The sequence below is a fragment of the Oncorhynchus masou genome, chromosome 33, assembly GCF_036934945.1.
Source record: "Oncorhynchus masou masou isolate Uvic2021 chromosome 33, UVic_Omas_1.1, whole genome shotgun sequence".
Lineage (NCBI taxonomy): Eukaryota > Metazoa > Chordata > Actinopteri > Salmoniformes > Salmonidae > Oncorhynchus > Oncorhynchus masou.
In genome coordinates this window covers 4,911,844-4,928,092 of record NC_088244.1, presented here as the reverse complement: position 1 = coordinate 4,928,092, position 16,249 = coordinate 4,911,844, and the positions used below count along the sequence as shown (strand labels likewise).

General features: G+C 51.9%; 1 protein-coding gene across 1 annotated transcript in view; it reads left to right on the top strand.

Annotated features, from left to right (window-relative positions):
- LOC135527707 (arginine-glutamic acid dipeptide repeats protein-like) overlaps positions 1–15,056 on the top strand; it is a 259,138-nt gene extending 244,082 nt beyond the window's left edge. Inside the window, 7 exon segments of the mRNA XM_064956220.1 lie at positions 10–1,092; positions 1,094–1,458; positions 3,445–3,655; positions 5,296–6,019; positions 6,312–6,482; positions 7,453–7,621; positions 9,828–15,056. Of these exon segments, the coding sequence (XP_064812292.1) occupies positions 10–1,092; positions 1,094–1,458; positions 3,445–3,655; positions 5,296–6,019; positions 6,312–6,482; positions 7,453–7,621; positions 9,828–9,861 (2,757 nt within the window). The 3' untranslated portion in view covers positions 9,862–15,056.
- Positions 15,057–16,249: the final 1,193 nt, after the last annotated feature.

Here is a 16,249-nt window from a genome sequence, read left to right as displayed (position 1 = left end):
GTTCCACAGGAGCTGGGTCGGTCCGACTCGCCGTCAGAGTGCGAGGGCGAGGGCGAGAGCTCCGACGGGCACAGCGTCAACGAGGAGTGTAGCAGTGACGCTAAAGACATCGACCAGGATAACCGCAGCTCCTCGCCCTCCATCCCCAGCCCCCGAGACGGGGAGAGTGACTCGGACTCCTCCGCCCAGCAGCAGCTGCTCCTACTGCAGAGGAGGGAGAGAGAGAGGGATAGGGAGGGGCAGTCGCAGCACCCTCCGGTTATCCAGTCCTGTCAGCCAGGGACCTCCGGTGGTCGCTCCACCACCCCTCCATTACCTCCCACGTCCTCCACAGCCCCCTCACTGGTCCCCCAGGTGTCCTCTCCCTCCGCACCCCCCACTTTCCTTCCACTGCCGCTACCGCCTCCCATGCCCCAACAGGCCGGCCCCCTCTCTCTCAACCAATCAGGGGTGTCCATCCACCCCCAGAGGCGGCCCTCCCCCTCGCCTCATTCTCCGCTGCAGGGGATGTCTCAGGCTCCACCCCCAGGACCCCAGTCGCTACCTAGCGCGCTCCACGGCCCACAGCCCCACCCATCATCCATTCCCCACCCACTTCAGGTTGGCCCCTCCCACCTGCCCCACCCCCACTCCCTCCCCCCCCAGTCTCAGGTCCCGCCCTCCCCACTGCCTCTCGGCCAATTGCAGCAGCCGCCCCACAGGGTCCACACGCCTCCCAGCCAATCGTTGTCCCAGGGTGGATCGTCCAATCAACTGCCCCGTGAGCAGCTCCTACCCCATGCCCCCTCCATGTCTATGCCCCACATCAAGCCCCCTCCCACCACCCCCATTCCCCACATGCCCAACCGCGACCCCCAGTCTCACAAACACGGCCCTCCACATTTATCGGCGCCCCCCTTCCCCCAGATGCCCTCCAACCTGCCCCCTCCGCCCGCCCTCAAACCCCTCTCCTCCCTGTCCACCCACCACCCTCCCCCAGCCCACCCTCCTCCCCTCCAGCTCATGCCTCAGGGCCCTGGCCAGCAGCTCCAGCCCCCACCAGCCCAGCCCCCTGTCCTCACCCAGTCCCAGAATCTCCCCCTTTCAGAGAGAGAGAGGCAACCAGCACCCCCCTCCTCTACCTCTCTCCGGACCATCGCAATCCTCCCACCCCAACACACCCCAACAGCCCCCGTTCCCTCCTCACCCCTTCAACCCTGTCCTGCCCCCCTCCTCCGCTGGCTGCCCTCCCTCGTCCTCGTCTCTACCACCAGGCCTCCAGCCTCCCTCCTCCTTCTCCATGCCCATCACCGCCCCGGTCGGCTCCGCCTGCACAGGTCCTGCCGTTCCGCCTGTACACATCAAGGAGGAACCTCTTGACGAATCAGAGGAGCCCGAGAGCCCTCCGCCCCCTCCTCGGAGCCCCTCCCCCGAGCCTACCATCGTCAACACGCCCAGCCATGCCAGCCAATCAGCACGGTATGCCCTGACACACACACACACACTGTCAAAACACACACACAGTCAGAACACACACACACACTGTCAAAACACACACACACTGTCAAAACACACACACACACACTCTGTCAAAACACACACACACACACTCTGTCAAAACACACACACACTATCAGAACACACACACTGTTAGAACACAAACACACTCTGTCAAAACACACACACTCTGTCAAAACACACACACTATCAAAACACACACACACACTGTCAGAACACACACACACACACTCTGTCAAAACACAAGTTTTTTCACAAAGAATATTAATGATTCATGAATACAAGTCATATAAGAACTGTGATGTTAGCAAGCTGCTCAGGGGTGTCAAACTGATTTTACCACGGGCCGCATTTGGTCTTCACTGAGGTTCAGAGGGCAGCCCACGTGCCGGATGTTTGACACCCCTGATTTGGTGTATATTTCCATGAAGTATTGTTGGCTAAACTGTACTAAACTGTACAGCCTTACTATACGGTGCCTTCAGAAAGTATTCAGACCCCTTGACTTTTTCCACATGTTATGTTACAGCCTTAATTCTAAAAATGGATTAAATTATTTTTTCCCCTGAAATCAACACACAATAATGACAAAGCAAAAACCGGGTTTTTAAATTGTTTTGGAAATGTATTAAAAATAAAATAGACACTTTGCTACGGGACTTGACATTTCAAGTCTCATAGCAAAGGGTTGATAATTTTTTTCAACTTGATGGGAGTCCACCTGTGGTAAATTCAATTGATTGGACACGATTTGGAAAGGCACACACCTGTCTGTATAAGGTCCCACAGTTGACAGTGCATGTCAGAGCAAAAACCAAGCCATGAGGTCGAGGGAATTGTCCGTAGAGCTCCGAGACAGGATTGTGTTGAGGCACAGATCTGGAGAAGGGTACCAAAACATTTATGCAGTATTGAAGGTCCCGAAGAAAACAGGGGCCTCCATAATTCTTAAATGAAGAAGTTTGGAACCACCAAGACTCTTCCTAGAGCTGGTTGCCTAGCAAAATTGAGCAATCGGGGAAGGAGGGCCTTGGTCAGGGAGGTGACCAAGAACCGGATGGTCACTCCGACAGAGCTCCGGAGTTCCTCTGTGGAGATGAGAACCTTCCAGAAGGACAACCATCTCTGCAGCATTCAACCAAATGGGTCTTTATGGTAGAGTAGCCAGAAGGAATCAACTCCTCAGTAAAAAGCACATGACAGCTTGCTTGGAGTTTGCCAAAAGGCACCTAAAGGACTCTCAAACCATGAGTTGTTTCTCAGCAGCAGGGACTGGGAGAGTAGTCAGGATCAAGGGAAAGATGAACAGAGCAAAGTACAGAGAGATCCTTGATGAAAACCTGCTTCACAGCGCTCAGGACCTTAGATTGGGCCGAAGGTTCACCTTCCAACAGGACAACGACCCTCAGCACATAGCCAAGACAATGTCTTTGAGTGGCCCAGCCAGAGCCCGGACTTGAACCCTATCGAACATCTCTGGAGAGACCTGAAAATAGCTGTGCAGCGTCACTCCCCATCCAACCTGACAGAGGATCTTGAGAAGATCTGCAGAGAAGAATGGGAGAAACTCCCCAAATACAGATGTAACTAGCTTGTAGCGTCATACCCAGGAAGACTTGAGGCTGTAATCGCTGCCACAGGTGCTTCAACAAAGTACTGAGTAAAGGGTCCGAATACTTATGTATAAGTGATAGTTCAGTTTATTTTTAATACATTTGCAGTATTTCTTAACCTGTTTTCGCTTTGTGGTTATGGGGTATTGTGTGTCGAATGAGAAAACAATTACAGCAATTTTAGAGCTAATGCTGTAATGTAACAAAATGTGGGAAAAGTCGGGGTCTGAATGCTTTCCGAATGCGGTGTACATTATATATATCCATGAAGTACTGTCAGCCAAACTGTACGTCTTTACTGTATATGAACATGTTTTCCATTGTTTGTCAATAGGTTCTACAAGCACCTGGACCGTGGGTACAACACGTGTGCTAGAACAGACTTCTACTTTACTCCTCTGGCTGCTTCTAAACTGGCCAAGAAGAGAGAAGAGGCGCTGGAGCGGGTCAAGAGGGAGGCCGAGCAGAAAGCCCGGGAGGAGAAGGAGAGGGAGAAGGAACGAGAGAGAGAACGGGAAAGAGAGAAGGAACAGGAGAGAGCTGCGGTGAGTGTTTGGTGTAAATTTGTCTTCATATCCAACATCAACAGTTGTAAAATTTGAGAGTTTCTATGTTTTGTAGTAAAAAAAAAAAAGATGGAGGAAGATACGTTTTTCCAATGACATCAATCAATTAGTGGACAATGCCTCCTCATTGGTTAAAATCACGATGCACGAACACTTATCTTCCTCACTAGAAAACATAGAAACACCTTTTTTTCACAACTGTTGTTGTTGCCGTGGTGCTGGTTTTGAAATTTCCCTTTAACTTTACATTCTGTTCTAAAACATCCTTTATGAGTATTTGTCTAACTGCTCACTTACAACCTATTATAACCACCTTATAACCTGTTACAACCTCCTTATAACTTGTTACAACCTGTTATAACCTCCTTATAACCTGTTATAACCTCCTTACAACCTATTATAACCTCCTTATAACTTGTTACAACCTGTTATAACCTCCTTACAACCTGTTATAACCTCCTTACAACCTGTTACAACCTGTTATAACCTCCTTACAACCTGTTATAACCTCCTTACAACCTATTATAACCTCCCTATAACCTGTTACAACCTGTTATAACCTCCATACAACCTGTTATAACCTCCTTACAACCTATTATAACCTCATAACCTATTACAACCTTACAACCTGTTATAACCTCCTTACAACCTATTATAACCACCTTATAACCTGGTACAACCTGTTATAACCTCCTTACAACCTGTTATAACCTCCTTACAACCTGTTACAACCTGTTATAACCTCCTTACAACCTGTTATAACCTCCTTACAACCTGTTATAACCTCCTTACAACCTGTTATAACCTCCTTACAACCTATTATAACCTCCTTACAACCTGTTACAACCTGTTATAACCTCCTTACAACCTGTTATAACCTCCTTACAACCTGTTATAACCTCCTTACAACCTATTATAACCTCCCTATAACCTGTTACAACCTGTTATAACCTCCATACAACCTGTTATAACCTCCTTACAACCTATTATAACCTCATAACCTATTACAACCTTACAACCTGTTATAACCTCCTTACAACCTATTATAACCACCTTATAACCTGGTACAACCTGTTATAACCTCCTTATAACCTCGTTATAACCTGTTATAACCTCCTTATAACCTATTACAACCTTATAACCTGTTATAACCTCCTTATAACCTGTTATCACCTGTTAAAACCTCATAACCTGTTACAACATATTATTACCACCTTGTTTCAACCTGTTATAACCTCCTTATGACCTGTTACAACCTGTTATAACCTCTAAAACCTATAACCTTTTATTACCACCTTAAACCTATAATAACATCCTTATAACGTTTATAACCTTTCATAACCTCAAACCTCTTATAACCTTTTCCAACCTATTATAACCTATTATAAGCTACTTATAACATGTTACAACCTTCTTAAAGGTTATAATAGGTTATAAGGTGGTTATAAAAGGTTGGAAATGTTTTGAGATTATAATAGGTTGTAAGGAGTTATAACCTGATAGTGTTTTCAACCTATTATAACCTGTTACAACCATCTTACATCCAAATCTTTCTTACAGCTTGTTATACCCTCTTTATAATGTGTTGTAACCTCTTCACATATCTCTCTCTGTTCCAGAAAGCCTCCAGTTCGTGTCATGACGGTCGTATGGGTGACCCCCAAATGGGTGGCTCCGTCCACATGCGTCCTCCCTTCGACGGCCCCCCCACCTCCATCGCCGCTGTGCCCCCCTACATCGGGCCCGACACGCCCGCCCTTCGCACCCTCAGCGAGTACGCCCGCCCCCACGTCATGTCCCCGACCAATAGGAACCACCCCTTCTTCGTCTCCCTCAACCCCAACGACCCCCTGATGGCCTATCACATGCCTGGCCTCTACAACGCCGACCCGGGCATGCGGGAGCGCGAGCTGCGAGAGCGGGAGATGAGGGAGAGAGAGATGAGGGAGAGGGAGCTGAGAGAGAGGATGAAGCCTGGGTTCGAACACAAACCCCCGGAGCTAGAAGGCATGCACCCCTCGGCGAACCCCATGGAGCACTTCGCCCGACACGGGGCCATCTCCTTACCATCCATGGCGGGACCACACCCCTTCGCCTCCTTCCACCCAGGTCTCAACCCCCTGGAGAGGGAGCGTTTGGCGTTGGCCGCGGGACCCCAGCTCAGACCAGACATGAGCTACCCGGAGCGGCTGGCGGCGGAGAGGCTGCACGCCGAGAGGATGGCGGCGGTGGCCAACGACCCTATCGCCAGGCTTCAGATGTTCAACATCACGCCTCATCACCACCAGCACTCCCACATCCACTCACACCTGCACCTTCACCAGCAGGACTCCCTGCACCAAGGTCACGCTATTCCCATCAAACAATACTCTAAACACTGGATGCAAATACTGCAGTTGTCTTGAGAATAACTTGTTAACCGTAGCTAGTCGATTACTATATTAGCAGCCTTGATGGCACTAACTCTGGTACAAGTCTTCTAATCCAATCAAACGGCTGTAGCATACAGTGACCAATTATAATCTGTTCTAAACGGATTTACCCGGAACATGTTTATGATGACATTTAGAATAATTGATCATTCTGATGTATTTTAAGTGTACACTGACCATGTGATTGTTTTGACTCTGTGCAGGCGGTGGTGAATGTCTTGTGTGCCCTCCTGGTTCGGGGGGGCACCCCCTCGTAGACCCCCTGGCAGGAGGCCCCCACCTCGCCCGCTTCCCTTACCCGCACGGCGCAATCCCCAACTCCCTCCTGGGACAGAACCCACATGAACATGAGATGCTGCGACACCCCGTCTTCGGTAACGTCAACCAACAACATGTCAATATCAGACACTGCCGAGCCGTACTGGGCCGAGCCGTACTGGGCCGAGCCGAGCTGTACTGAGCTGAGCCGTTCTGAGTCGTGCCGAGCCGTACTGAGGCGAGCCATACTGAGGCGAGCCAAGCTGAGCCGAGCCGTACTGAGCCGAGCCGTACTGGGCCGAGCCGAGCCGTACTGAGCCGAGCCGTACTGGGCCGAGCCGAGCCGTACTGAGCCGAGCCGTACTGGGCCGAGCCGTACTGAGCCGAGCCGTACTGAGCCGAGCCGTGCCAAGCTGAGCCGAGCCGTACTGAGCCGAGCCGTACTGAGCCGAGCCGTACTGGGCCGAGCCGTACTGAGCCGAGCCGTACTGGGCCGAGCCGTACTGGGCCGAGCCGCACTGAGCCGAGCCGCACTGGGCCGAGCCGCACTGGGCCGAGCCGTACTGGGCCGAGCCGAGCCGTACTGGGCCGAGCCGAGCCGTACTGGGCCGAGCCGTACTGGGCCGAGCCGCACTGGGCCGAGCCGCACTGGGCCGAGCCGCACTGGGCCGAGCCGCACTGGGCCGAGCCGCACTGGGCCGAGCCGTACTGGGCCGAGCCGAGCCGTACTGGGCCGAGCCGTACTGGGCCGAGCCGTACTGAGCCGAGCCGTACTGGGCCGAGCCGTACTGGGCCGAGCCGTACTGAGGCGAGCCGTGCCGAGCCGTACTGGGCCGAGCCAAGCTGGGCCGAGCCGTACTGAGCCGAGCCAAGCTGGGCCGAGCCGTTCTGAGCCGAGCCGTACTGAGCTGGCTTGGTCACACAAATCATAGTTGCTGGAAAAGGGCAATGCCAAAAGAAAATATCCGAGCCAGAGCAGGTTCTGGGTCAATGCTATAGAGTGACAAGGGATTTCTCTACCACAGTGGGATCTCTATTCGTCGTCAAGCCCGTTGTCCTGATCCTGTTGTGCGTTCCTCTCTCCAGGTACTCCGTACCCCCGGGACCTTCCTCCCCAGATGTCCGCAGCCCACCAGCTCCAGGCCATGCATGCCCAGTCTGCAGAGCTGCAGCGGCTAGCTATGGAACAGCAGTGGCTGCATGGACATCACCACATGCACGGTGGCCCACTACCTGGCCAAGAGGACTATTACAGGTCAGAGAGACACGGAGACACCTTCTGAACGACACACCTACTGAGCGACACACCTACTGAACGACACACCTTCTGAACGACACACCTACTGAACGACACACCTACTGAGCGACACACCTACTGAGCGACACACCTTCTGAACGACACACCTACTGAACGACACACCTACTGAGCGACACACCTACTGAACGAGTCACCTTCTGAACGATACACCTTCTGAACGACACACCTACTGAACGACACACCTACTGAACGACACACCTACTGAACGAGTCACCTTCTGAACGATACACCTTCTGAACGACACACCTACTGAACGACACACCTACTGAGCGACACACCTACTGAACGACACACCTACTGAACGACGCACCTACTGAACGACACACCTACTGAACGACACACCTACTGAACGACACACCTACTGAACGACACGCCTACTGAACGACACACCTACTGAACGACACACCTACTGAACGACACACCTACTGAACGACACACCTACTGAGCGACACACCTACTGAGCGACACACCTACTGAACGACACACCTTCTGAACGACGCACCTACTGAACGACGCACCTACTGAGCGACACGCCTACTGAGCGACACGCCTACTGAACGACACGCCTACTGAACGACACGCCTACTGAACGACACGCCTATTGAACGACACACATTCTGAACGACACACCTACTGAACGACACGCCTTCTGAACGACACGCCTACTGAACGACACGCCTACTGAACGACACGCCTACTGAACGACACGCCTACTGAACGACACACCTACTGAACGACACACCTTCTGAACGACACACCTTCTGAACGACACACCTACTGAACCACACACCTACTGAACGACACACCTACTGAACGACACACCTACTGAACGACACACCTTCTGAACGACACACCTACTGAACGACACACCTATTGAACGACACACCTATTGAACGACACACATTCTGAACGACACACCTACTGAACGACACACCTACTGAACGACACACCTACTGAACGACACGCCTACTGAACGACACGCCTACTGAACGACACGCCTACTGAACGACACGCCTATTGAACGACACACATTCTGAACGACACGCCTACTGAACGACACGCCTTCTGAACGACACGCCTACTGAACGACACGCCTACTGAACGACACGCCTACTGAACGACACGCCTACTGAACGACACACCTACTGAACGACACACCTTCTGAACGACGCACCTACTGAGCGACACACCTACTGAACGACACGCCTACTGAACGACACACCTACTGAACGAGTCACCTTCTGAACGACACACCTTCTGAACGACGCACCTACTGAGCGACGCACCTACTGAACGAGTCACCTTCTGAACGACACACCTTCTGAACGACGCACCTACTGAACGACTCGCCTACTGAACGACTCGCCTACTGAACGACACGCCTACTGAACGACACGCCTACTGAACGACACCTACGGAAATACACAGACACGTTTGAAAACACTTAACCACACACGCACACATTCATTACAAACACATTGACAGAGGTGGTCAAGACAGCATCGGTCCTTAGATGAGATTAAAAATAAGAATAATTTCATTAAATTACAAAACAAATATTAAACATAACATAATATGGTTCACCTGTGGTTATAAATTCTTGTTGCTAATTTAAAAAGATTCTCATTTGTGTGATTTCTGTAAGATCATGCAGACGTTTCAAGTGATCTCGAGTTCCAGAAATGGACTCCTTTTACAGAAAAACCTGATGGCAAGTGATGTTTTACCTTAAGAACTAACTCCGCACTTTGCATTTTCAGAGAATGTGACCCCATAGGGTCTATATATATATATATATAGACTGAATGTAGTCACTGTTTTATATGGGTTGTGGAGCAAGTCTATTAACATTTTTTAAGATTGCATTGGGCAAATTATAGACATGTTTCTTAGCAATTATACTGCAGTGATGAAATGTTTAAATGCACGCTTGTACAACGATTTGCAGCCTGGTTTTGTTCCAGGTTCTCCAGCTTGTGATCGTCTTGTAATACAATAGCGCCTGTGACAATATCAGTGTGCATATAAACCTTGGGTGTTTTTGTTTCATTTCTAAACTTGGGACAAGTGAAGTTAAATAAGAGTGGCGACGTTAACGTGGTTTTTTTGTTGTTGTTGTTGTTTGTGTGTTTTGTGTTTTTAGCCGCCTGAAGAAGGAAAGCGACAAGCAACTGTAACTGACCAATGGGGGACGCGGAGACACGCAGGAAGTTGCCTAGGACACAGGAAGTAGTTACAGAACAGTCAGTCAATCAAAGGAACACAACCTCTGCTCCTCCAAAATACAATTCTCCAAAAAACAACGGAAGGTGAAGAAGGAGAGGAGAGTTGTTCTATCGTCTGTTTTCTTTCCCTGTCTGGTTGGGGGGGGGGGGGGCTTTTTTTTCTTTTTACCCCCCCACAAAAACATTAAGAAAGACTTTGTTTGGTGTAACTATAGCCTTCAAGTAGTGACAACGACCTCGAGACTGCATGAAAACTACTGTAAAAGCTTCCACAACGTGTTTCGTAGGTGGTAGAAATGCAAGACACTTTGTCACTGTTGCTCGTCGACGGAGAAGACGAAGACCAGTATAAGAGCATCGTTCCAGACATTATAGCCGCGGAAAGATTCAGAACAAAGTCGTATATTATTTTAATACATTGTTGGAGGTTTTCACCGTTTTTACGAAAAGCTGCAGCGTGACGTTATTGAGTCTGTAAATAGTATATCTATATATATATATATACACATACATATATATATATACATATAAGTGTTATTATTGTTACTAGGTGTGGACTCGGAACCAAGTCATTTATAAACCTCCAATATGTTATTGTGTTCTGAAGCATTATTACATGTTTTAACGGGGGGGGGGGGCAGACGGTGGTCTCAGACCTGATATACCTTAGAGAGAGCGATATAGTCCCAGACACCTATCATTATACACCCCTTAACGACCACCTTATTGGCTAACAGAATGCCTGAACTCACTGTGTTGTTGAGGTAATGATTTGACACACTTGGAAGAGGAGTCACTGAGTCATCTATGGATCAGCATACTCTCCTGCCCTGTCCTGCCCTTTCCTGCCCTTTCCTGCCCTGCCCTGCCCTGTCCTGCCCTGCCCTTTCCTGCCCTGCCCTTTCCTGCCCTGCCCTTTCCTGCCCTGCCCTTTCCTGCCCTGCCCTTTCCTGCCCTGCCCTTTCCTGTCCTGCCCTGTCCTGCCCTGCCCTTTCCTGCCCTGCCCTTTCCTGCCCTGTCCTGCCCTTTCCTGCCCTGTCCTGCCCTTTCCTGCCCTGTCCTGCCCTTTCCTGCCCTACCCTGTCCTGCCCTGTCCTGTCCTCTCCTGCCCTACCCTGTCCTGCCCTTTCCTGTCCTGCCCTGTCCTCTCCTGCCCTGCCCTTTCCTGCCCTGTCCTGCCCTTTCCTGCCCTGTCCTGCCCTTTCCTGCCCTACCCTGTCCTGTCCTGTCCTCTCCTGCCCTTTCCTGTCCTGCCCTGTCCTCTCCTGCCCTGCCCTTTCCTGCCCTGTCCTGCCCTGTCCTCTCCTGCCCTACCCTGCCCTGCCCTGTCCTGCACTTTCCTGCCCTACCCTGCCCTGCCCTGCCCTACCCTGTCCTGCCCTGTCCTATCCTGCCCTACCCTGTCCTGCCCTACTCTGCCCACCCTGTCCTCTCCTGCCCTACCCTGTCCTACCCTACCCTGTCCTACCCTGTCCTGCCCTACCCTGTCCTGACCTACCCTGTCCTGCCCTACCCTGTCCTACCCTGTCCTGCCCTACCCTGTCCTGCCCTACCCTGTCCTGCCCTGTCCTACCCTGTCCTGCCCTACCCTGTCCTGCCCTACCCTGTTCCGCCCTACCCTGTCCTGCCCTACCCTGTCCTGTCCTACCCTGTCCTGTCCTACCCTGTCCTGCCCTACCCTGTCCTGCCCTACCCTGTCCTGTCCTACCCTGTCCTGTCCTGCCCTTTCCTGCCCTGTCCTACCCTGTCCTGTCCTGACCTACCCTGTCCTGACCTACCCTGTCCTGACCTACCCTGTCCTGCCCTACCCTGTCCTGCCCTACCCTGTCCTGCCCTACCCTGTCCTGTCCTACCCTGTCCTGCCCTTTCCTGCCCTACCCTGTCCTGTCCTGCCCTGTCCTGTCCTACCCTGTCCTGACCTACCCTGTCCTGCCCTACCCTGTCCTGCCCTACCCTGTCCTGCCCAGCCCTACCCTGTCCTACCCTGTCCTGTCCTACCCTGTCCTGCCCTACCCTGTCCTGCCCTGTCCTACCCTGCCCTGCCCTGTCCTACCCTGTCCTGCCCTGTCCTACCCTGCCCTGTCCTACCCTGCCCTGCCCTGTCCTACCCTGTCCTACCCTGTCCTACCCTGTCCTGTCCTACCCTGTCCTACCCTGCCCTGTCCTCTCCTGCCCTGTCCTACCCTGTCCTGTCCTACCCTGTCCTGTCCTACCCTGTCCTGTCCTGTCCTGTCCTACCCTGTCCTGTCCTACCCTACCCTGTCCTACCCTGTCCTGTCCTACCCTGCCCTGTCCTACCCTGTCCTGCCCTGTCCTACCCTGCCCTGTCCTACCCTGCCCTGCCCTGTCCTACCCTGTCCTACCCTGTCCTACCCTGTCCTGTCCTACCCTGTCCTACCCTGCCCTGTCCTCTCCTGCCCTGTCCTACCCTGTCCTGTCCTACCCTGTCCTGTCCTACCCTGTCCTGTCCTGTCCTACCCTGTCCTGTCCTACCCTACCCTGTCCTACCCTGTCCTGTCCTACCCTGTCCTGTCCTACCCTACCCTGTCCTACCCTGTCCTGTCCTACCCTGTCCTGTCCTGTCCTGTCCTACCCTGTCCTGTCCTACCCTACCCTGTCCTACCCTGTCCTGTCCTACCCTGTCCTGTCCTACCCTGTCCTACCCTGTCCTGTCCTACCCTGTCCTACCCTGTCCTGTCCTACCCTGTCCTGTCCTACCCTGTCCTGTCCTACCCTACCCTGTCCTACCCTGTCCTGTCCTACCCTGTCCTGTCCTGTCCTGTCCTACCCTGTCCTGTCCTACCCTACCCTGTCCTACCCTGTCCTGTCCTACCCTGTCCTGTCCTACCCTACCCTGTCCTACCCTGTCCTGTCCTACCCTGTCCTGTCCTACCCTACCCTGTCCTACCCTGTCCTGTCCTACCCTGTCCTGTCCTACCCTGTCCTGTCCTACCCTACCCTGTCCTACCCTGTCCTGTCCTACCCTGTCCTGTCCTACCCTACCCTGTCCTACCCTGTCCTGTCCTACCCTGTCCTGTCCTACCCTACCCTGTCCTACCCTGTCCTGTCCTACCCTGTCCTGTCCTACCCTGTCCTACCCTGTCCTGTCCTACCCTGTCCTACCCTGTCCTGTCCTACCCTGTCCTGTCCTACCCTGTCCTGTCCTACCCTACCCTGTCCTACCCTACCCTGTCCTACCCTGTCCTGTCCTACCCTGTCCTGTCCTGTCCTACCCTGTCCTGTCCTACCCTACCCTGTCCTACCCTGTCCTGTCCTACCCTGTCCTGTCCTACCCTACCCTGTCCTACCCTGTCCTGTCCTACCCTGTCCTGTCCTACCCTACCCTGTCCTACCCTGTCCTGTCCTACCCTACCCTGTCCTACCCTGTCCTGTCCTACCCTGTCCTGTCCTACCCTACCCTGTCCTACCCTGTCCTGTCCTACCCTACCCTGTCCTACCCTGTCCTGTCCTACCCTGTCCTGTCCTGTCCTGTAGTTTACAGGCCCCTGATGCAGACACCATCTAAAGCACTCAAAAGAAGACCGTATTAAATCCTTCAGCGCTTTTCATTGGTTTTGACACTCGACTTCAGTGTTGACACAACAAAAGGTTTATTTATTTTTTATTTTTTAAGATTAGGCAGATATTTAACCCGGGTTTTACCTTTTCTTTTCTAATGTTTTAAATTATCGTTGACAAAAAAGTGTATCTAAACTACGTGAGGCTTGTTAAATGTGTTCTGACTGTGGGTGAGTTGCTAGAGGTAACCAAAGGTGGTGGTTATGGTTAGTATTTTCCTCCCTCTACCTGGTCAAGTGTATCTGACTGCTACAGTTGGAAACCTCCGATTAGATCGTCCTCCAGAGCAGTGTGCTGTGCTGCCATATTCACTGTGACACTAACGGGCCTAGCTACATGGGAGGTGGGGGTCCAGACACTAACAGGCCTAGCTACATGGGAGGTGGGGGTCCAGGGCTGGAACCAGACACTAACGGGCCTAGCTACATGGGAGGTGGGGGTCCAGACACTAACGGGCCTAGCTACATGGGAGGTGGGGGTCCAGACACTAACGGGCCTAGCTACATGGGAGGTGGGGGTCCAGACACTAACGGGCCTAGCTACATGGGAGGTGGGGGTCCAGACACTAACGGGCCTAGCTACATGGGAGGTGGGGGTCCAGACACTAACGGGCCTAGCTACATGGGAGGTGGGGGTCCAGACACTAACGGGCCTAGCTACATGGGAGGTGGGGGTCCAGACACTAACGGGCCTAGCTACATGGGAGGTGGGGGTCCAGACACTAACGGGCCTAGCTACATGGGAGGTGGGGGTCCAGACACTAACGGGCCTAGCTACATGGGAGGTGGGGGTCCAGGGCTGGAACCAGACACTAACGGGCCTAGCTACATGGGAGGTGGGGGTCCAGGGCTGGAACCAGACACTAACGGGCCTAGCTACATGGGAGGTGGGGGTCCAGGGCTGGAACCAGACACTAACGGGCCTAGCTACATGGGAGGTGGGGGTCCAGACACTAGACAGTAAAGATGTAATATCCTGTCAACCCCCTCCTCTCCTGTGTTAGCTCCTTCTACTCCTCTCTGGTCCCATTCATGACCTCTGTCTGTCTGTTTGTCTTCCATGCTCCATCACTCTGGTCTTCTACTCCTCTCCCCTTCATCCTTCTCCTCCTCCCTCTATTCCTCTCCTCCTCTAACCTTTTAGTCCATCCCTCTCCTCCTCCTCCTCCCTCTCTTCCTCTCCTGCTCCAGCCTTTTAGTCCACCCCTCTCCTCCCTCTCTTCCTCTCCTCCTCCAACCTTAGTCCATCCTCCTCCTCTTCCTCTCCTCCTCCAGCCTTTTAGTCCATCCTCCTCCCTCTCTTCCAAACCCTTGGATGTTTAGTGTTGTCAATTGTTTAGCTTCTCTTTCAAAGCGGAAATAGCAGAATTTATATATAAAACTGGTATCTTGAAGCTTATTGTATATATTAGTAGTTGCCATGGGGATGACGACACGACAATGTAAACAAAAAGTAGAAATACGAAAAGTTGTGATTCCTGTTCTCTCTCCATTTGAGTATTTTGTATTTTTGTTTTTTTTTTCAAAAATTTGTGGAATTAAAATAAATGACTAAGTTACACCACAAAACCTTTGTTATTGGTTTTAATTTAGACGTTTCCTGTTGGTAATGTATGCTAGAAAATGTTTTCTTTGTCATTATTGGATACACATGCAATCTGGCAGCAGGCACGCTTCAACGACAGCAGCTGTCATTTAGAGAAGCTATTATTCCTCTAGTGCCGACTGAACGTTACTCTGGAGATAATGTAGCCCGGGGAATCCCAGACTGAACGTTACTCTGGAGATAATGTAGCCCGGGGAATCCCAGACTGAACGTAACTCTGGAGATAATGTAGCCTGGAGATAATGTAGCCTGGAGATAATGTAGCCCGGGGAATCCAGACTGATTGTTACTCTGGAGATAATGTAGCCTGGAGATAATGTGGCCCGGGGAATCCCAGACTGAACGTTACTCTGGAGATAATGTGGCCCGGGGAATCCCAGACTGAACGTTACTCTGGAGATAATGTAGCCCGGGGAATCCAGACTGAACGTTACTCTGGAGATAATGTGGCCCGGGGAATCCCAGACTGAACGTTACTCTGGAGATAATGTAGCCCGGGGAATCCAGACTGAACGTTACTCTGGAGATAATGTAGCCCGGGGAATCCAGACTGAACGTTACTCTGGAGATAATGTAGCCTGGTGAATCCGACTGAACGTTACTCTGGAGATAATGTAGCCCGGGGAATCCCAGACTGAACGTTACTCTGGAGATAATGTAGCCTGGAGATAATGTAGCCTGGAGATAATGTAGCCCGGGGAATCCAGACTGATTGTTACTCTGGAGATAATGTAGCCTGGTGAATCCAGATTGAATGCTATCAATTTTTGTAATTCACCAGGCTACATTATCTCCAGAGTAACGTTCAGTCTGGATTCCCTGGGCTACATTCTCTTGAGGGAGAGTTCAGTCTGGATTCACCGGGCTGGAAATGACGCCCCGTCCTCTGTGAAAACAGGTTCCTCAGAATTCCCCTCTAATCCCCAGGTTGTCAGTCGTGATCATGTGACAGCTGCTGGTGCCTGTTGTTGTTCAGCTCTGAGGCTCTCACCTCCCCACAAGACACAAGGAAACAACCGAGAGAGCTTAGAGCGACAGCTCCACTGGCTGCTTGAATTAATTCTATATCCCTACTCCTCAACGATGGGAGGACTGACTAGATTTCATCCCAAATCACATCCTCGTAAATCTGGTGGTGTACCGCTCGGGCACAGAG